At 38.6% G+C, this 21,115-nt stretch overlaps 1 protein-coding gene across 1 annotated transcript; it reads left to right on the top strand.

Annotated features, from left to right (window-relative positions):
* Nucleotides 1–9,686: 9,686 nt before the first annotated feature.
* LOC147632236 (uncharacterized) lies at nt 9,687–18,853 on the top strand. Its single transcript, XM_086808013.1, has 6 exons — nt 9,687–9,837; nt 16,141–16,217; nt 16,333–16,478; nt 17,278–17,908; nt 18,256–18,389; nt 18,477–18,853. Exons 1-4 carry the CDS (start codon nt 9,687–9,689, stop codon nt 17,837–17,839), a joined length of 936 nt encoding a protein of 311 aa, XP_086664139.1. The 3' UTR covers nt 17,840–17,908; nt 18,256–18,389; nt 18,477–18,853.
* The last annotated feature ends 2,262 nt before the right edge of the window (nt 18,854–21,115 follow it).

Below are 21,115 nucleotides of genomic sequence, written 5' to 3'. Positions count from 1 at the left end.
CTCCAGCATTCTGGCATAAGAGTCCTTTAAGAAAACAAGGTTTCTATGCAAGTTTTCAGTTTTGATTTTCTTTTGAATACAATGAGTATATCTTAATTCCGTATCCCAAGACTTCTAGATCACAGGTTTGGATTCCCAAGCAAAATTCCTCGAATTCTGTAATCTTGATCCTCAGATCAAAATCAAAGGTCTCAATTTAATTTTAGATTCGGTGGGTGATTTGATTGAATTTTTCTGAACTGGTCACATCGTCTTTTCTTGAAACTGACAAAGGAGATTAAGTCGTGGTGGTCATAGTCTGATTCAGGGTTCGAGTCTAGAAAGGTTCTCCCTGAACTATCTTTCTCGAAGGGTAATATTTCAATTACTACTTTACTGAATTTCATTCATTAAGTATTTTGCTTAACTGAATTCAAAACTAAACACGTATTCCTATGGGGAATAAATTAATCATTTATCTAAAATTCTGACTTCGATAGATCTTCTGAATTTTCTCATTACCATCCTAGAGAATATGAAACAGTAGAATTTTCTTTCATAGAGTATTTACTTATTCATTTATCAATATTCATGGGATTTAAACAATGATTAAAGAGAACTCTCATTTTGATTTTAAAAAAAATTATGTATGCATCTATTTATGCATAAAATCCAACTTCTATGGAAATAACACTTTTATATAAAAGAAAATCCTTTTATGCATCTATTTATGCATAAAAATCAATTTTGATGAAACTAACACTTATAATAAAAAAAATCTTTTATGCATCTATTTATGCATAAAAATCCATTTTGATGAAAGTAACACTTTTATAATAAAAAAATTTCTTTTATGCATCTATTTATGCATAAAAATCAATATTGATGAAAGTAACACTTTTATTTAAAAAAATTCTTTTATGCATCTATTTATGCATAAAAGTCAATATTGATGAAAGTAACACTTTTATATAAAAAAATATTTTATGCATCTATTTATGCATAAAAATCAATATTGATGAAAGTGACACTTTTATAATAAAAAAATTATTTTATGCATCTATTTATGCATAAAAATCAATATTGATGAAAGTAAAACTTTTATAATAAAAAAATTCTTTTATGCATCTATTTATGCATAAAACTCAATATTGATGAAAGTAACACTTTTATAATTAAAAAAATCTTTTATGCATAAAAATCAATATTGATGAAAGTAAAACTTTTATAATAAAAATTCTTTTATGCATCTATTTATGCATAAAATCAATATTGGTGAAAGTAACACTTTTATAATTAAAAAAATTCTTTTATGCATCTATTTATGCATAAAAATCAATTTTGATGAAAGTAACACTTTTATAATAAAAGAAATTCTTTTATTGCATCTATTTATGCATAAAAATCAATATTGATGAAAGTAACACTTTTATAATAAAAAAATTTCTTTCATGCATCTATTTATGTATAAAAATCAATCTTGATGAAAGTAACACTTTTATTTAAAAAAAATCTTTTATGCATAAAATTAATATTGGTGAAAGTAACACTTTTATAATAATAAAAAATATCCAATATACATCTTTCTAAAAAAGCAATATGCATCTTTCTATGCATAGAATTTCATTTTAATGGAAATAACACTTTTATAACAAAAATATTTCTACTATGCATTTTTCTATGCCTAGAATGAAAATAACACTTTTAGAATACACAAACGATGGGGATTACTCTTTTTGAATAATAAAAGATAAAACTTATTTCACAAAATTTAAGAAAATTTTACCATAATCTCCTTTGTATGGCTGACCATTTTTCAAATTTTCCTATCCTTAAGTCACTTAAAAATTATCCCCAAATGGTTTAAAGCATTCTAAACTAATCAAATTTCACTTTTAAAAGAGAAATAATATGAAAAGTTTAATTCCAACAATTAGTTTACTTATCTAGGATAAAGAAAGGCTCAATTTAAGAATGAGAGAGGGGGAAAGCCTTTCCAACAAGGCATAGCATCATTTTACATTTCAAAGAAAACAAAAATTAGAAAACCATTAAAAAAAGAATAAAGAAAAAGTAGGATTTCTAGCTTACATGAATTTTTGAGAGCTTTTCTTTGGCTTGATGGTTTGAGGGATCTTCTCTTGTTTGCAACAAGAGTGGCCACCAATTCTTTAAAAGAGGGAATGGTAAAAAACTAATGAATTATTAAGAAATTCACAGTTTTTGGCTCTAGGGGAGGAGTAGAGTAACAGTGCATAAAACACTATTAAGCTTCTACAAAGGGGGAGGATTCTATTTATAGAAAAAAGTGAGCTTCTAAAACTAAGCAAACTGATTCTAGAATTTTCCAGATCAGTTTGGTCAATTTTTTACCATTTTTGGGTCAGTTTAGCTTACTTTTGGAACTAGACTTGAATTAAGAGAGAGGAGAGAGGAGAGATAAAATATCTCAATATTTGAGAATTTAAAACTCCACCACACATGTGAAATAGGAGCCTCCTTAATGAGGGAAAATCCGCACTCTGAGGTGTGAAAAGTTCATGAGGGAGAATCCCCACTCTGTGAAAAGTTCATTTTTTTAGTATTTCCTTTGGTCCTTAGTCCACTCTTCATCTTATGTGAGTATTTACTCATTTTTGGAGGGATTTTCTTTATTTCCTCTATTTATCTCCTCCCTACATTTGGATGAATCTGATTGGCCCCTCAGAACCTTAATTTGAAATTTTTCGAAAATTTGGACCCCTAGGATAAGGCCTTTTAAACAGATTATAATTGATTTCTAATGCACCTTTTGAAAATCTTTTTGAACTTCTGTTTCGGGGGAATTTATTTTAATAAGAAGATATATTTTTCCATCCCATAATATCTAAAATTTGAATAACCTCTCTCTAGAACATTTTCTCTCTCTAGGTAAAAATAGGTAGAAACAAGATCTTTTATATTTTTGAAGAGGGATTTGATTACACGGGAAGATACTGGACATCTTGAGGGACTGGGGAGGAATCTTAAATTCTCTCCCACTTGAAAAACGCAAGATGTTCTCATCTCGCAAACTGGGGGTAATCCCGCAACAATTCGGTTTCTTTCTCTCCTAGGTGGCATCTTCAAAAGGATAGAACTTCCATTTGACCAACAATTCTCTCAGAATGCTATTCGTGAGAACCCTTTCTCGAACATCAAGGATTTCTTCAGGTTGGAGTTCCATTTGCCCTTGGGTTGAAGAAGTTAAGATTTCATCATCAAGCACATGATTCGGGCTTGGTATATACTTTTTAAGAAGGCTGACATGAAATACATTATGTACTTTGAGACGAGGAGGCAAAAGAAGCTCGTAGGCTAAGTCACCTACGTTCTTTGTGATCAGATATGGTCCACAATATCTGGGGGATAACTTCTTGTACTTTCCAAGAGATAGAGAACTTCTTTTGGGGCATACTCGAATGAAGACCATATCTGCTTCTTCGAATTTTTTGTCTGTCCTCTTCTTATCTGCATACTGCTTCTGTCTATCTTGGGAAGCTTTTATATCTTTGTGAATTGACTGCATCTGCTCCTCCATGTCATCAAGCATCTATCTGGACATCTCGACCCTAATCAATGGGTCGGCGGACCAAGTTAATGGAGTTAAGCAATCTTGTCCATACAGAGCTTTGAAAGGGCTCATCCCAATACTTCGGTGATAAGAAGCATTGTAGGCGAATTCGACTAGGTGTGCAGATAGCTTAGCCACTTCTTGGGTTCCCTGCCACCCCACAGCATGACCGAAGTATATCTTTGATTACTTGGTTCACCCTTTCAGTTTGACCATCGGTCTCGGGGTGGTGCTGAGATCCAAGAAGGTTCCTTACTGCTTCGAAAAATGCAGTGCGGAATCTTGACGTGAACTTGGGATCTCGATCACTTACTATTCTCTTGGGTAGGCCATGCAATCTGAAGATTTCCTTGAGAAACACTCTGGCCACATCCACTGCAGTGTAGGTTTTTTTTACAGGAATCAGATGGGCAACTTTGGTTAGTCTATCAAAACTACCCCACGAAGATGGAGTTGTAAAACAATGGACTCAATATTTTGGAGGATTATGATCAGCAATACTATGATTTTAATTGAAAGATTGTTTTAAAGACAGTCGAATCTGTTATAATGGCAATTTCATATTGGGTGTGTATGTGGTATGCCTACCTGAAATTTTGCTTGAAACGCCAGCTAGGGGGGCTGGGAACTCTTTTCCTCGGTACCCAAGCAAAACATAACCAATTTTTTATAAAGGAATCCTACCAATACAGTGGTTGGGCGGTTGGCTAATAACACATGGGCCGATTGGGGTTAGGCTAGATCGGGGGATTCCTGTGATACAAATAAGCTACGATTAGTTCATTAGTTAGATTAAGTCCTAAGAAGACCCTTGTTCTGTGGGAGGAAATCAGCGGCTGTGCCTCATTTTAAAGGAGGAAAAAAGCGACGATTCTATAGACCAAGTGCAAGTCTCTTCTTTGATTTGACCATGTGACTTCAGGTTTGGTCGGATCAGTTTGAATAGATAAGACTTTGACTCATTAGATTAATTCTCCCGTTAGATGATTAACCTAGCAGAATCACCTATGCCTTCCGGGCGAGGAAAGTTTTTCCGGGTTCGTTTTCGGAGGAACCGCCGGGCTAGTCTCTTGTCCGGATATCCGTGGGCGAGGCCCTGAGTGTGGATCCCTACCCCGTGTGTGAGAGGCTGACGCTGCTTCCGTCGCCAGTGCCCTCGGAGGGTGCATCACGGAGGGGGCAGGGGTCTTACATGTTTGCGCTAAGGGGCATTAAGGAAGTTTGATAATTCTTTGTCTCCAAAGAGTTCCTCTTTCTTTCTGCTATCCTTCATTACAATGTCCTTAATGATATTTTTGGCAATTGACATTTGAATTTTTCATGGACATACTCCTCTCTCTGCTTTGACAGCATTCTCAACAAGGTTCTTTACTTTTTGAATGTCTTTTCTTGATGTGCCAACTTGAACCTCATGTAGATGTGTTCCAACATGAATCATTAGCCTTGTATGTGTATTATCCCGTGAAAATATGTAATATGCTAGACATGAGTAGGTCCCTATGCAGATGACAAGTTTTTGACAAAAATGGCACATCAATGTGCCAATTTAGCAATGGCTAATGTGCCAAGATCACTTAGGCATCATGGCCATTGTATGAGATTATCCTTAATCTTATATTAATCCATGATGATTTGTCCCTAATTTTAGCTTTATAATTCACTCCATTCCAATTAGTATCAGAGCTGATCACTCCATTCCAATTGGTATTGGTTTCAATGAGTAGTTCTCTGCAAAGTTAATCACTGAGAGCACTACGTCATTAGGAATCCTTGTCATACAGTCTTTGAACTATTGAGCTTGCCACCTATAGATGAAGTTATGCACCATGAAGCTCTTGATTTTGTCTTTGAAAAAGGATATGAAATCCAAACATCCCATTTGCACCACTATGACATCTTTTCTCTTTTTCTTTACACCATCCTCATTGACTCGTTCTATGTCTTGAAACACCTTAATAGGCAGCAAGAATTATATATTGCTTGTCTCAATTGGACACAAAGCCAGCTTTTTTGTGCCACAATGAGAACACACTCCAAAAATATATTTTCTGTCATGAAACGCATAATCATCAGCTTTTGTGCAAAGCAAAGGCTGCCAAATAGACGTGATGCCACTATAAAGAGAATGAGCTGCTGCATAGGTAAAATTGCCCACACTTTTGACACAAATAGAGAAAGTACACATGCATGTTCTATCATGAAGCCTTTGACACATATAATTGAAAACATCCTTGAGAAACATCATTTACACGTGAGCTATGCACAGCAATAAGTATATCTATCTTTCAATTGTTGTATGAAATAGGGCTTCATCCCCTAAAAGCATCTCAACAAGATCTGAACATGGGGATAGGTTGACTTAAATCTCTTGAATAGGTCCATCTACATGACAGAGAAATTTTCAGTCTCATATGAGAGAGAGCGTAAAGCATGAAACAACCATTACAATATGGGAAAACAAAACAAATGGCATTTGAGAAAACAAATAGCTAATAACAACAACAAAAAACACTTGTTTTCTCCTAAAAATCACATTTCAAATCTCAAAAAGCTTACATCTTGTCATAAGAACATTTTAAACACCAATATAAACACCAAATCAAAGCATCAATCTACTCAGCTGATGTCTCCTGATCCTCTGCTGACATAAACCTTTTCAAACTATCCCAGCTGACTACTCCAATGGTCCTCCCAAGTCAGCTTTGACCTTCCACAACTTAGATCTCCCCTTTAAACCCCTCATATGACCTTAGCTGACCTGAAACCTCCCCATCTACACATAATTGACTGGAATCCGAATCAGAATGTTGATGCTGACTTCCTATTAATTCTAACATACTACCTTGCACACGAGAGAGAGAGAGAGAGAGAGAGAGAGAGAGAGAGAGAGAGAGAGAGAGAGAGAGAGATGAATAGAAACAACATGTAAGGGTTGAGTTCAGAGAGGTGCACTTAGCCAGTGCTTATGAGAGTTAACTCCTTGATGTGAAGCGCTAGAGGCTCACTCCACCTCTACTTGTGTCACCCAGTAGAGATTCAATAGCTAGGTGTAGAGAGCAAGAAGGATGGATCTATGGAAAGCTCAACCTTCACTCCATGCCACATGTGTGCAAGAGGGACTTGGTAGAGAGTAAAGAGAGGGGAGAGAAGCTAGAGCATCACCAACCGTACAAGCACACATCAACAATCAAGCATGCAAGCACAATAATCAAGCATACATCCATATGCTCATGAGAGAGAGAGAGAGAGAGAGAGAGAGAGAGAGAGAGAGAGAGAGAGAGAGAGAGAGAGAGAGAGAGAGAGAAAGAGATGAAACTCAGATGAGACTAATTGGATTGTCCCTTTTCATATTTCATCAAATGTCTTATATACAAGAGCTCATAGTTTACAATGGTCGGCCGCCCATTTACAATTGGGGGCCCAAAACTAGTCTTCCTAGCTCTATGTACAAGTCTTTCCTATGACGGGCATTACACAAGTTATAAGCTCAGCCATCCCATGTCTCTTTTACATTAAGCACTTTGTGCAGTTACAAAAGATGAGTTACAATAAGCATAGCCACACTTAAAAAGTAATGTTAACCAGAGTTGTTAAAATACCCCTCTCTAAGCATAGCCACACTTAAAAAGTAATGTTAACCAGAGTTGTTAAAATACCCCTCTCTAAGCATAGCCACACTTAAAAAGTAATGTTAACCAGAGTTGTTAAAATACCCCTCTCTAATTCAAGTCCATCCTCAGAGCATCCTCAGAGGATTGAATAAGTGCAGATAAATTCGCAGCGTGAGATAGGAGTAGGGGGTGCTCGATGGATGACTCAATAGCTGGTCCAAAATGTTGTCTCCATCATGTGCTCGAACGTCTAGAGGTACCAAGTAGGCATCCACATGATGCGCTCATAGTATCCAAATATCTTTTTAAGCATTTGCCCTTTGTTGATATTGAAAGCTAAGCCCAGCGCGTCTTCATGGTAGTGGTCCCAGTCAGGAAACGCCTCCAGCAGCATGATGATCAAGTTGAAGAATCTGATTGTTTCTATCATCGGCTCAGTTGGGAACGTGATCATATCTCCATATGAACTTGTGGAAGCGCTAGGGTGTTGGAGGAGCGAACCACGGAAAGTTAAAACTTTAGGTTCTTTTGATGCTCCTCATGGAAGAGGTTCCAAGCCCTCCATCTGCCTGCAGATTGGTAGGTACTCTAGGTTTATGCGAAGGGGTCGCGGCTCCTTGCAATATGTCTCTCAAATGAATGGCTTGAGTAAAAAGGGTTGCCTCTAAGCTGGATTCTCATCCATGAGATCAAAAGTTATGGGGCGAGCAATGGTGGGTGGCTGATGATAGCCTCCACGCTGTCATGGTGGATACTCCTACCGCCAGGTCCGATGGTTGGCCTCAATGTACGGACATAAAGGACATGGATTTCCATGCAATCCATGATGCGGGTGATCGGTGCTGCCTGGAGTTGTCGACCGAGAAGGATTTGGATGGCCTGCTTGAACTTTGTTCTGTCAAGAGGGCCCCACCAATTGAGTGAATTGAGCAAAGGGTCAACCTCCTCACGCTCAAGCGGTGGTGGTAGAATTTCACCTTCTTCTAGGATGACCTTCTTCTAGGGTGGGTGGGAGGGTTGATTAGTCAGTGACGAGGTTGGATGGGTAGGCAATGTAATGGCTCCCATGGTGAGGTTGCCATCAATTAGTGGTGGGGGCTTTGCTGAGGTTGAAGGGATATCTTGGAACAATGTGTGCATTCCCAAATTCAAGGACAAAGAGGGAGGTGAGGGTGGGTTTGGTGAGGGAGGTGGGGTAGGAAAATGAATGGGGGAAGATGATTGGGGGAGGCAATAGGGGTAGTGTTGAGGTACCAGATGGGGGTTGGGAGTGGGGATGGTTGGGTGGTGCTGGTGCTGGTGCTTTGGGAGAGAGGGTTTGGGTATAATTATAGGTTTTGGTGGGAGAGGGGCTCGTCCAGAAAAACGTTGTGCTAGAGCAGATTGAGCCAGACACTCTGGTAGTGGAGGTCAAGGAGCTAGAAGGGGTTTTGTGGGGGGAGGGCGAGTAGGGGTAGTTTTGTGGTTGTATTCATTAGGGCATCCACCTTTCTTTCAGTTGCACTAGAGGAAGGAGCAGGTGGTGTTGGTGGGGGTTATGGTACTTTGGCTTTTGCTGCATCCAATGTGGCCTCCATCTCACGAAATGTATCCTCCGAGATCTCCCTGTATTGTTGGAAATCGTTTTGTGTCTTTGTGAGGGCTTCCTCTACAACAATAGCTCGATTTTGGGAGTCTTTGGCAATGGCTTGGGCTAAAGAGAGATTGTGGTGGGCCCTCTGTGTGGCTTCTTGATCTTGCTAGATCTATTGCTAAAGTTCGGTGATAGTCAAGATGGCCTGCCCAAGCTGCTGCTCCTTCTCATTGTTGAGAATGTTATTTCCATCTAGTAGTCAAAAGAAACTCTAGTGCCCTTGCTGGCATTACCAACTCCTCCTGTGTGATATTGGCCCATTTGACCCCGTCTTTGTTGGTTGCACCTTTGTAAGTGCCCTTGGTCAACTTGGGAGTGTTAGTTAGTTGCACGTAAGGTTGGTCTATGCGGGGGAGCTGGAGGGCATCTCTGATTAAATCCATGCTCGATTGCACTCTCTATGGCTACCCTTCATTGTCAAGGACTTCACATGTGTGCAAGTTGGCATCATATGTTTCTGTGAAATAGAGGCAGTTATAGAGATCTGGCCCCCATGGCTCCATTTTTGGCAAACCTCTGAGATCCAGATGTGTTACCATTGTGGGGCCGACTCCTACTACCCTATAACATGGCCTTGTGAAATAAAAGAGCTTATTCTCAACTTTATGGTTATTCTTCATCAATGAGTGTACAATGTGAGCACTCATCTGCTTCATGAGAGGCTCCCCCAAATGTGATAGCTGTGTGGGGTGGCGGGCATATTCCTCTTAGAGTCCCCCCATTGGGTGCTTCTTCCTGAGAATAGGGTGGTGGAGGACCTCCATGGAGGATTTTGAGGTGTCGGCTAAGGGGGATAGAGGGTGTGAGCACAGGAAGGCTTGAGAGAAAAATTGGAAAGAGTCTGGTTACATTGAGAGGTAAAAATGAGGAAATGACGGGGTGGGGGCCCATATATATACTTTTCCAAAAGGACACTGCCGTTGGCAACCTGAATGGTATGGGCATGGAATCTAGGTTTAGATTTGGTATGGGTGTGGCAGTTCTTGGAACGGGCGTACCAAGTTTTGCTGAGGATGGAATAGGTGTGGCACTTCATGTGGGGGAATGGTACGGATGTGGTGATTTGAGAAAAATTTGGTGCAGTTGTCGCACTTTCAAAATAGTCGTGGCACTTGGGTTTGATGATGGAATAGCCTTGGCACTTCATTTGTGGGTTGGTGCAGCCATGAAAAGTTGAACAAAAGGTGGAAGAGTTGTGGCAAATTGAACAAAATTTGGAACGGTTGTGGTAGTTTAAGTGAAGGCGTCTATGTGGACATGGAATATGATTTCCCAATTAGGGAATCTCAAAATGGGAGCACTTGCCAATGGCTTTTTTAGGGTATCATATGCATGTTGGCACTCCCTATCCATTCAAAATAAAGGGGACGAGCTATGTTGGCACTCCCTATCCATTCAAAATAAAGGGGACGAGCTATGTTAGCATACATAAAGATAAAATACCGGTAATAACCAACATGTCCCATGAAACACTAGACTCCTTTGAAGTTGGTAGGGGATGACAGATCAAGAATGAGTCGCACCTTGCTGTCATTACTCATATTCATGCTAATAAAGATGATGTGAAAAAGATTCATTACTTCTATATCTTTGATGATAAAACACATGACACATTGTTCGTCCAGCATTGTTTGCTTTTACATGACAGGTGGCTTAAGGATTAAGGGCATGAATTTTAGGTCAAAGTAAATATAGATTCCACAAGATTTTGCTTTACCATCTTTCATTACTGTTTGATACTTTAAATCATCTTCTGATGTAGAATCCTCCACAACTATATGCTCAGAACCTTTCTTTGATGTGATGGGATTGTCCCCATCTTGCAAATGGTAGGAAACAACGTTATATGCCAAGGATAAGCTTGATTCCAAGATGTATTAGATACTCCCTTCAATGTCTATGTGTTCACTTAAAGGAGTCACAAGATGCTCTGAAGAGGCATTATCTATTATAGCACTGAAGTTTACAAAAACATGGCCATGTTGAAGCTTGCTCTCAAGGAACCTTCTACTAATAACACCTTTCCCATCAACCATTTAAGGAACATAAAGGCTATGTCCAGAGGCATCTCCAAAGGTCATAGTGGCATTCATAGTAGCAAGGAGAGAAAACATTTCAAGGAATAGTAGAAAAGTACTTAAAGACTCATTCACTTACTGTCTCTGTAAGCCTAAATGGGCCTCGTGCCTAAGTGCTTCTCTCTCAGCCAAAATGAGCCTTGCATTCGCGGTGCGAATATGTTGCGAGCAAGGAAGAGAATATGTTGCGAGCAAGGAAGAAGATGAAGGTTAAAAAACTCATAATGAAGTTGTTCGTTTTTTAGAAGATAATTTAAGATTTAAAAAAGGACAAAACGTGTTAAAATAATCTCATTTTAGTTATTAAAAAAATAATAGGATCTCCCCATGAAATATTTGCTTTTAATGACTAGTTATGACATGGCAGCATCCCCATTTCTCCACAGCCTCACCCAGGTTCTCCCCTTCTCCTTTGAAGGGTCCTAGCTGGGTTCTATGAAAAGCCTTGCGAACGTCAGGGTCAAGATCATCATCTTTAGAGCAAGGGTTTGGCTGAAGGCCACGATTTTCTCGTCTCATGATTCTGCCAAAAATGATATATTATTAAATGTTTATTTTGATATGAGATCCTAAGACTTAAGGGATTCGAAAAATAATTTCTTAAACAAAATAAATGATCGTATTGGAGATCTATGACATATGTCCGGTAACAGATTTTTCTTTATCAGTTCGTCTCCATAAACAATCACTTATGCAATAGGGAATTTTTCTCCAGAAAACATTTCTTTATTTATATAAAAGTTACAATATGTACATAGAGCAGCTCAGCTCCAGAAATCAAAATCTCCCTCAGGAGATGCATAAGACGATGGTACTGGGCCATAGCCATGCCCTGATACAACCATTCTCTTACTGCCAAAGGGAACTATTCTCTTCTCCTTAGGAGTAAAGCGACTAAGGAGTCTGTAGATTTGGCATGAAAGTCTGAAATTTCGAGGTGTTGAATGATATAAAATGACGCCATGTACCACTTTCAGCTTCATCAGAATCATGGCCAATGAGAGGTTCTGCCTCAGCATTCCATGCTGGTCGCAAGAGGCGTGGACATACTGCCCCTGCAAACCACTTATACTGTCGTCTCTCTGCTAGGTCAGGAAAATATAAATCCTTGAAATGGCGTGCGAGTCTGACTCAGCTTGTTTGAGTTGCAGCGAAAGAGATGAGATACTCGAAGGCAAACGTAGTCATGTCTTGTGACTGGGTGAGGTCGGGAATACCAAATAAGTATGGAACTTCCGTCTTAAAAAAATAATTTCTTTGATTAAAAAATCTTTATTAATGAGACTTATGGAATGAAAATACATTATGAAAAATGCTTTTTCTGAGTTTTTTTAATTATCAATTTTTGGTAAGAGTTTATTTATCCTTATTAGCTTTCAACAAAGCTCTGATACCAGCTGCTATGAGGCCCCTGCCCCCTAGCCGGCGGTGCCCTGCCCCGACGGGGGCGGAAGCGGCGTCGGCCTCCCGCGAGCACAGGGCGGGGGTCTACACTCGGGGCCTCGCCCACGGATGTTCGGGATGAGAGGCTAGCTGAGCGGTCCCTCCGAGATCGGGGCCGGAAGACTCCCCTCACCCAGAAGGCACGGGCGATTCCGCCAAGGGAAAAATCTTCTAACGGAGGAATTACTCTAACGAGTCAAGGTTTTAACTAGGTAAACTGATCTGACCAAACCTGAAGTCACATGGTCAGATCAAGAAGAATTGCACTTGGTCCATGGAATCACCGCTTTTTCCCTCATTTACGAGGCACAAGCCCCGTTGATCCCCTCTCCCACAGAATAAGGTCTTCTCTCAGGCTTTAATCTAATTAACGTAACTAGTCATATCTAGTTGTTTCTTAGGAATCCTTCGATGCAGCCTCATCCGGCCCATGGGTTAGGTGGGATTCCTTTATAAAGATTTGGTTGTGTTTTTGCCCGAGTACCGAGGAAAAGAGTTCCCAGGCCCCCTAGCCGCGGCGATTCATGCAAAAATTAAGGTAGGCGTACCACGTACACACCCAATATGAAATTACCATTTATAACAGATTCGACTGGCTTTAAAACAATCCTTCAATAGAAATCATAATACTTCTGATCATCATTTTTCAAAATTTTGAGTCCATTGTATTACAATAATATCCTCTGGACTCTCCGTTGAAGACCAACTAGCCAACCAACGAGACCGAGTATCAAAATTTGGTTCCCAAAAATCTTTCATTTTAGTCCATCTGAAATCTTCCTCGATGTACGCATGGGTGTCCCAGCAATCGTGAGCCCGTGCATTGCCTGGTCAGAACCCTCTAGGATCCTCCTTAGGTGTCCTAGTACTTCACTCAAGGACCGCTTCGTCGGTCCTCGCTCATCGTACCGAAAGTGCACCATTTTATCTGTACCGAGGCTGGTCAAGACCTCGACAGGCTTTGCTGCGAGCGATGTCCCTTGTTGTTGACGACTCCCCGCCAGCTGTTCCAACAAACCTCCTCTTAGAAAAACATAAGCCAAATGCTTCCTCCAGGCGTAAAAAAGTCCTTTGAATAAAAAAACAGAGGTTCCAATGAAAATAAAATTCCAATTTGAGATTGGTTCCAAAAACCCTTTTTTCATAATTTCCAGTTTCATAATGAGGATCCTTGATCTCTCATCAGGGTAATCTACCCATCATTCAGTCTGATTATCCAACTAGATTCTTGGTGAGTTCGGCCAAGAGAAACTAGTTTAGTTCCGATAATCTATTCTTTGTGATTAGAAACTGGAATTGGTCATCACAAAATTTTTACTTGATTCAGATCGACAGATAGACAATTAGGTTTACTGTCCGTCCCTCTCATAATCTAACTAAATTCATTCGGTTTAGTTCTACAAGGATTCTCTTTAGATAAATATCTAGTTTTGGGTAAATATCCATTTAGTGATTTTACCAATTAAAATATCCAAAGATATTCCTTCTATCACATAATTTCTCAACCTTAATTCATTAGGTAGAATTATGGTGGAAATTCATCTTTTGACACTAAAATTTAATTCCAATCCATCTTTTTTAATTATCATAAAAATTATTCTTTTTAACTAAATATCATACCTATTTTTTTTTCTTTGAATAAACTTGAAATCCCTCTTTTTCTCATTTTAATGAGTGCAATCCAATTATCATGGGAATTCCTCTTTTACCATAAACTAAATCTATCAAAAATTACATAAAAATATCCATTAGTTCCATTAAGATAAAAATTCCACTTTTCTCATTTAAACATTTGAATTCCAATATGGTGGGAATTCCTCTTTCATCATTTTAACTTATCTATGCAAAAAGATAAACTAAATTTTCTCTTAAAAATTTAAATAAAAATCTCCATTAATTCCTTTACACTAGGAATTACACTCCTCATTTAAATATTTGAATTCCAATATGTTGGGAATTCCTCTTTCATCATTTAAACTTATCTATACAAAAGGATAAATTTAACTAAATTTTCTCTTAAAATTTAAATAAAAATACCCATTAATTCCTTTACACTAGGAATTACACTTTCCTCATTTAAATATTTGAATTCCAATATGGTGGGAATTTCTCTTTCATCATTTAAACTTATCTATACAAAAAGATAAATTTAACTAAATTTTCTCTTAAAATTTAAATAAAAATCTCCATTAATTCCTTTACACTAGGAATTACACTTTCCTCATTTAAATATTTGAATTCCAATATGGTGGGAATTCCTCTTTAATCATTTAAACTTATCTATGCAAAAAGATAAATTCAACTAAAATCCTTCTTCAATTTTTAAATAAAATACACATTATTTTAGCTTCCCAATTTTTCTCTTACTTTATTGAAATACATGGATTCCCATTGTCATGGGGATTACTCTTTTAACATTAAAAAATGGATTACTAGAAATTCCCTTCAATTGTATGAAAAAGCCTTTCAATTGAATGCTTCTCAAGCTTGAGAGGGGTTGAGAAGAGAGAAACATTTGAAGATTAAAGAAAAAAGACCATAAACCACATTTTACCTTCTAGATTGCTTGATTCTTTGATCAAAGTAGAGGCCCCCAATCAATAAATTGGTTTGGTATGTTGATGAAGTCACAAAGGAAGATTGAAGAGAGAGAGAAGCTCCAATCTCTTCAATTTATAGAGGATTTTTAGAGGATAATAGAAAATAAGCTTATCTTAGAGTAATACCGACATAGTTTAGTTCACAGATGAGAATACAAAAGAATGAGGGTCTATTTATAGATGAGGGAGGCCACTAACTGCGTCCAACTGAGTTCTAGAATTTTTCAGCTTCAGTTTGGTTGAATTTGGATAAGTTTTGGACCAGTTTGGCTTCCTTTTTTATTTGGTTTGATCTAGGAGAGAGGAGAGATAAAAATATCCTATTATTCTTTAGTTTAAAACTCATCCACACATATGAAATAGGCGCCTCCTTGAAGGGCCCCTTTCTCCTTACCAATGTGTCAAAAATGAATGATTACTCTAAAATACTCATTTTTTTTATTAATACTTCATAGTTTTTAACTAATAAATCTAGTACTTAGTCAACTCTTCATCTATGTGGGCATTTACTCATTTTTGGGTATTTTCTTTTATTCTTTGGATCTATCTTATCCCAACACTTGGATTAATCTTATTGGTCCATAGAAACCTTAATCCAAAATTTTCAGAAAATCTTGACCCTTAGATGGCTAAGGTCTTCTAAATCATTTTTAATTCCAATTGCACCTTGAAAAATCTATTTTGATTTTTTGCTTCAAGGAAACATTTTTTTATATTTGTAAAATTTATTTATCCAAAAATATCTCAATATTGATTTACCACTCTCTAGAAATTTTTATCTCACTAGGCCAAACAAGGAAAAAATAATATTTTCTTGTATTCAGAAACAGAGAATGATTACAAGGGATTGAAGTAGAGGCTTATTTGTTATTCCGGCTAGTCTTACAAGCATAGATGGATTGAGCATTGATGTCCCAATTTGTCGTTGTTAAATCCATGCCAATGTCTTAGATTATTTTGACATTAGGACCAAACCCATATCACTAAACACCATATAGACATGGCACCAGATCTAGATTCATACCAATGTTACATAATATTCTTGCCCTAGGGCCAAAACCATGTCAATGGGCATGATGCCAACCCAGGAACCCATTTGTTTTAGACCAAACAAATGTCACAAAGTTTTAGGCTAAAACATGCACGTGTTGACACAGTGGTTTATTAGGTTGAGGGGCGGATCTCATCGCCCCTGTTGCTGAAGGTCTTCCACGCCCCCACGCCGCTGAAGCTCATCGCTCCTCCCACGCTGCTGAAGCTCATCGCCCCCACGCCGCTGAGGTTTGATCTTCGCCCCCATTTGTTTTAGACCTTGCGCCCGGCACAAAACTATTGATGAAGAGTAGGTGAAGCTTTTGCTATTGTGCTTGGCACCAGCTGTTGACCTTCTGCTCAGCACAAGCTGTTGACCTTGCACTTGGCGCAAGCTGTTATAGAGAGCAAAGGCCTTGTGTATTTGGTACATCATGTATTTCCTGAGGAGCAGCGACACAAACTTTCACCCAAGGCTACGAAAGCCATACTGGTTGGTTATGGTTTGGGGTAAAAGACTATCGCCTTTATCACCAACTAACTGTACTTCAGTCGTGATCTGTATTTTGAAGAGCATGTCGAATGCTTCAATCAAAACAAAGGCGCAAGCCATTTTTCGGTTGTTCATCTTAGAGATGGCTTAGAGACATGGCCCTGCACCTCCATCAAAACAAAGGCTTGCACTCGGCACAAGCCATTTTTCGGTTGTTCATCTTTGAGATGGCTTAGAGACATAGCCCTGCACCTCCATCAAAACAAAGGCGCAAGCCATTTTTTGGTTGTTCATCTTTGAGATGCCTTAGAGACATAGCCGTGCACCTCCATCAAAACAAAGACATGGCCATGCACCTCCATCAAAACAAAGGCTTGCGCTCGGCGCAAGCCATTTTTTGGTTGTTCATCTTTGAGATGGCTTAGAGATGATCCTCTATACCTTACGCCCGGTGCAATCCATTTTTCCCTTACGTTCGGTGCAAGCCATCTTGGGGTTGATCTTATCTCTTTCTGTGACTTGATGATGACACTTGGCAAACCCTACATTAAGTACAGCTGCTAGAATTGGGAATAAATAGTGTCCACCATAAACATATTGTTAATTTGTGTTGATGGTCCTAATCAACACACCAATCAATGGCATAGTGTGCTGATTTTTTCCTTACGCCCAACACAAGCCATTCATTGGTGTATTGATTTTTTCCTTATGCTGCCCGGACGCAAAACTATTTTTCTCTTATGTGTTTAATATCTTATGCATGTTTAATAGCATCTGTTTTGATATACAATGTGCATGTCTCCTCCATGTGTGCAGTGAAATGTCAACCTCTAGTAGATATCCACTAAGGTCTCATTGTCGGGCTTCAACACATCAAGATGAAAACATTGTAGTTGAAGCAAATGAAGGGCTTGAAGCTCAATCTGTAATGATAGGACTTGAGAGTGTGGCTAATGTTCAACAAGGTGAAGTAGGCCTCAATCCTGAAGTCGGTGCCAATGAGGATGATGATGTAGCTACTTTAGGAAAAGATGTGGATCTCAATACGTATGGCAAAGAGATCAAACTTGACATTCTACAAGATGTGTTGCAAACTGTGTCAATGAAGAAAAGAAGGGCTCCACCGCCGATCTTTCTTTGTAGGCTTCTTGTTAATGAGGAAATAAGAACTGTCAGTTGTAATATCAATAAGCTTGCCACAAAGTTTGATACTATGGGCTATTGTGCTTCCATGGGAAACTTCTTGGTATCTATGAGTAGGCATGGGCCTGATCTTGAGGTGAATGATGATGATCATGCATTGTGGGGCCGAGTGTGGAATCTAGTCAATGAAGAATTTGAGGCAAAGATTCAACATGACCAGAGTGGAGCATATTGAGCAATAAAAGGTTTCTTGTTTGGGACGGAAACCATAGATGTAAGGCATGGATGGAACACATCAAGCAAGGTATTTATCCACTCAACTTTGATCCCTCCCTCTACTCTAATTGTTATCCCTTTGTATAATACATTGAGTAAACATTGTAGTGTACTAGACATCTCGATCTCGACATGTTCGTGTGTATTGTTAGTTTTTTTGACGTTTGAAAAATCTCAAGAAGGTGAAATATTGCTTGTATTTGCCGAAATTAATAGGTAAGATATATGTGAGCATCCTTTTCTTCGTAGACTCTTGTGGAATAGAAAAATATTTAGGGATCTGAATGTATTTTTCTTTTAGGCTTACTTGGGTCCATGTGCCCATACACTTGCACATGATATATTTCTTATGCAAAAGGTTGGAATGTCCGACAGGGGTACTTTAATGAGGTACTTCTTCAATGATGAGCAAAAGCTCCTTGCTCTCATGGATGAGAAAAGAGATAAAGGGGCAAAACAAGCCTTGGTATAATTGTCCCATGGCAGTTCTCTCATAGTTTATTTTCAAGGTATCTATGAGCTCATTCTTGCTTTTTATTCTGCTCAATCATTGTTGTTTAGTATTTGACTCTATTTTTCTTTATTGATTGAATAAGGATAAGTTTGCAAAGAAGTATGAGGAGGAGATGAATAAAGTAAGCCAAGATACCATGACACTTGACGAGTGTGAGGAGGCACATGGAGCAGCAATAAAGAAGGTAGAGAAATTGGTGAAAGGTAAAGGATATAGGCTTGCTGCCATTGCAACTCCTATACATGGTGAAGGATTCTTTCGAGTGTTGTTTTCCATTAACTTTGAGCAAAAGGGGAAACAAGTAACTGAAGATAAACTGTGGTACCTATGCACAAGCAAGATTGGATCCGAGAAGTAAATGATCTTTTCCCTTACTCTTATGTAAATCACTTTCTTGCCTTTTGTTCTGGTACCTATGCACAAGCAAGATTGGATCCGAGAAGTAAATGATCTTTTCCCTTACTCTTATGTAAATCACTTTCTTGCCTTTTGTTCTGGTACCTATGCACAAGCAAGATTGGGTCCGAGAAGTAAATGATCTTTTTCCTTACTCTTATGTAAATCACTTTCTTGCCTTTTGTTTTGCACATAGCATTGTCTTGTACATGCTATGATCATTGTTTTGCATGCAACAACATGTATCATTGTTTAATGGACTATATAGGAAGAAAGAGGTGTTGAATCTCCTTGCTTCAGATTCGGACACATGGGAAGCTCATGGCATGAAGGCTGACAAATAAGTCATTCTGCAAGTACATCTTCAAGGAGACATATTGGAGTCAAATGATTGATCTTGCAACGGAGATGGTTTCTATTATGACTCGATCTCAGAGAGGATCAAGTGCAGGTTCCCCGAGATACACATCTATTTCCGAAGCTATCCGACAAATCCATTTCAAGGGTGTATTCTTCGACATTGAGGATGACATGAGACACCATGTTCTTCCTGAAAAACAACCATTCATGACTATGTCTGTTCATCGTCTTGTTTACAGGTGACTTGTTAAGATGACAATTTAACAAGGTCAATAGTATGCATGTCTAATGAATACTTACGTAAATGTGAGACCCCTACTCCCTCTATGCATCGAACTCTCGAGTGCTAGCAGCAGAAGTAGCAACCTCTTGTGCAAGGTAGAGCTTCCACTCAGGGCCTCGTCCACGGATATCCGGGTAAGGGACTAGTTCGGCGGTTCTTCCGAAATCGAGACCGGGGAAAATTTTCTCACCCACAAAGCATGGGCAATTCCTCCAAGAAAATCTTCTAAAGAAAATTTATCTAACAGGGTCAAGAGCCTTAACTATCCTTTCTATTCTAACCGAACCCGTAGGCCATATCATCGAATCAAGGAAGAGACTTGCACTTGATTCATAGAGATCATCGCTTTTTTTCCCTCAAGTGAGACACAACCGTTGATTCTTTCCCATAGAACAAGAATCTCTCTGCTGTGACTTACTTTAACTATCGTAACTTGAACATAATTGAATTGTATTGTAGGAATCCACCAATCCCAACCGACTCATGGGTTAGCCAACCGTCTACCACTGTATTGGTGGGATCCCTCTTTATAAAAATTAGGTTGTGTTTTGTCCCGGGTACCAAGGAAAAGAGTTCCCAGGTCCCTACCTGACACTCATGCAAAAATATAAAATAGACACACCACTTACACACCCAATATGAAATTGTCTTTTCTCAGATTCAACTATTTTCAAGACAAAATTGTAATAAAATCACAGTGTTTCCATCATAATCCTCAATATTTCAATTCCATTGTTTTTACAAAAAGTGTCATCCGGACTCTCCATTGAAGACCAGTTAGTCAACCAAGAACGAGATCCAATTTCATAGTTTTCGATTCAGTTAAATAATTTCTTATCAATCCAATTTCATAGTTTCCAATTCAATTGAATAATTTCTTACCAATCCATGAAGATCTTCCTCGACATACGCATGGGTGTCCTAGCAGCTCGCAAGCCCGTGCATTACTTGGTCAGAACCCTCTAGGATCCTCCTTAGGTGTCCTAGCACTTCACTCAAGGATTGCTTCGTCGGCCCTCATCCATCGTACCGGAAGCGCACCATTTTAATCGTACCACGGCTGGTCAAGATCTTGGTAGGCTTTGTCGCGAGAGACGTCCTTCGATGACTCCCCGCCAGCTGTTGCAACTTAAAATCTCCTTTAAACATTAAACCAAATGCTTCCTCCAAGCATTCTGGCGTAAGACAGTCCTTTACAAAAACAGAGTTTCCATGCAAGTAGGATTGTCCCATTGAGTTTTTATCTCACGAAAACCATTTCACGATGAGAAAAACATCTCTAATACTGGTTCCACAAGACCCTTCATCCAATACCCAAACTTCCTTAATAAAAATCACGAATCTCGTATCTCGGGTGATCCACCTATCAATTACAACGAATTTCTAACTTATTTTTAGACGATTTTGGGTCTTTAGGAAAAAATTCTCTAAATCAATCGATTATCATTCTTTGTACTGAAGAAATAGGAATGATCACAAGACTTGGCTTAATTTTAGATTCAAGAAATGGGCAGACATCTTACTGACCCGCCTTTCTCACACGTAGTCATGGTCTAGCACTGAATTACTCGAATTTATTCCTAAAGATATTTCCTAAAGATAATTCTCTATTTATCTAATAAAATAACTGTGATTTCTAATCGTAAGGATAAATATCAAAAATATAAATAGAACTATAAATA

Source organism: Cibotium barometz, chromosome 14 (assembly GCF_041138505.1).
Source record: "Cibotium barometz isolate CiBa-2024 chromosome 14, ASM4113850v1, whole genome shotgun sequence".
Lineage (NCBI taxonomy): Eukaryota > Viridiplantae > Streptophyta > Polypodiopsida > Cyatheales > Cibotiaceae > Cibotium > Cibotium barometz.
This window is presented reverse-complemented; position numbering and strand designations above follow the sequence as displayed.

What these genes read in the sequence shown, in the direction of transcription:
- LOC147632236 (XM_086808013.1), top strand. Translation starts at nt 9,687, where the DNA reads ATGACGGGGTGGGGGCCCATATATATACTTTTCCAAAAGGACACTGCC. An exon ending in TTTTGCTGAGGATGGAATAG is followed by an intron (nt 9,838 to 16,140) that starts GTGTGGCACTTC and finishes CTGTTGCTGAAG; the next exon opens with GTCTTCCACGCCCCCACGCC. An exon ending in CTGGTTGGTTATGGTTTGGG is followed by an intron (nt 16,479 to 17,277) that starts GTAAAAGACTAT and finishes CCATGTGTGCAG; the next exon opens with TGAAATGTCAACCTCTAGTA.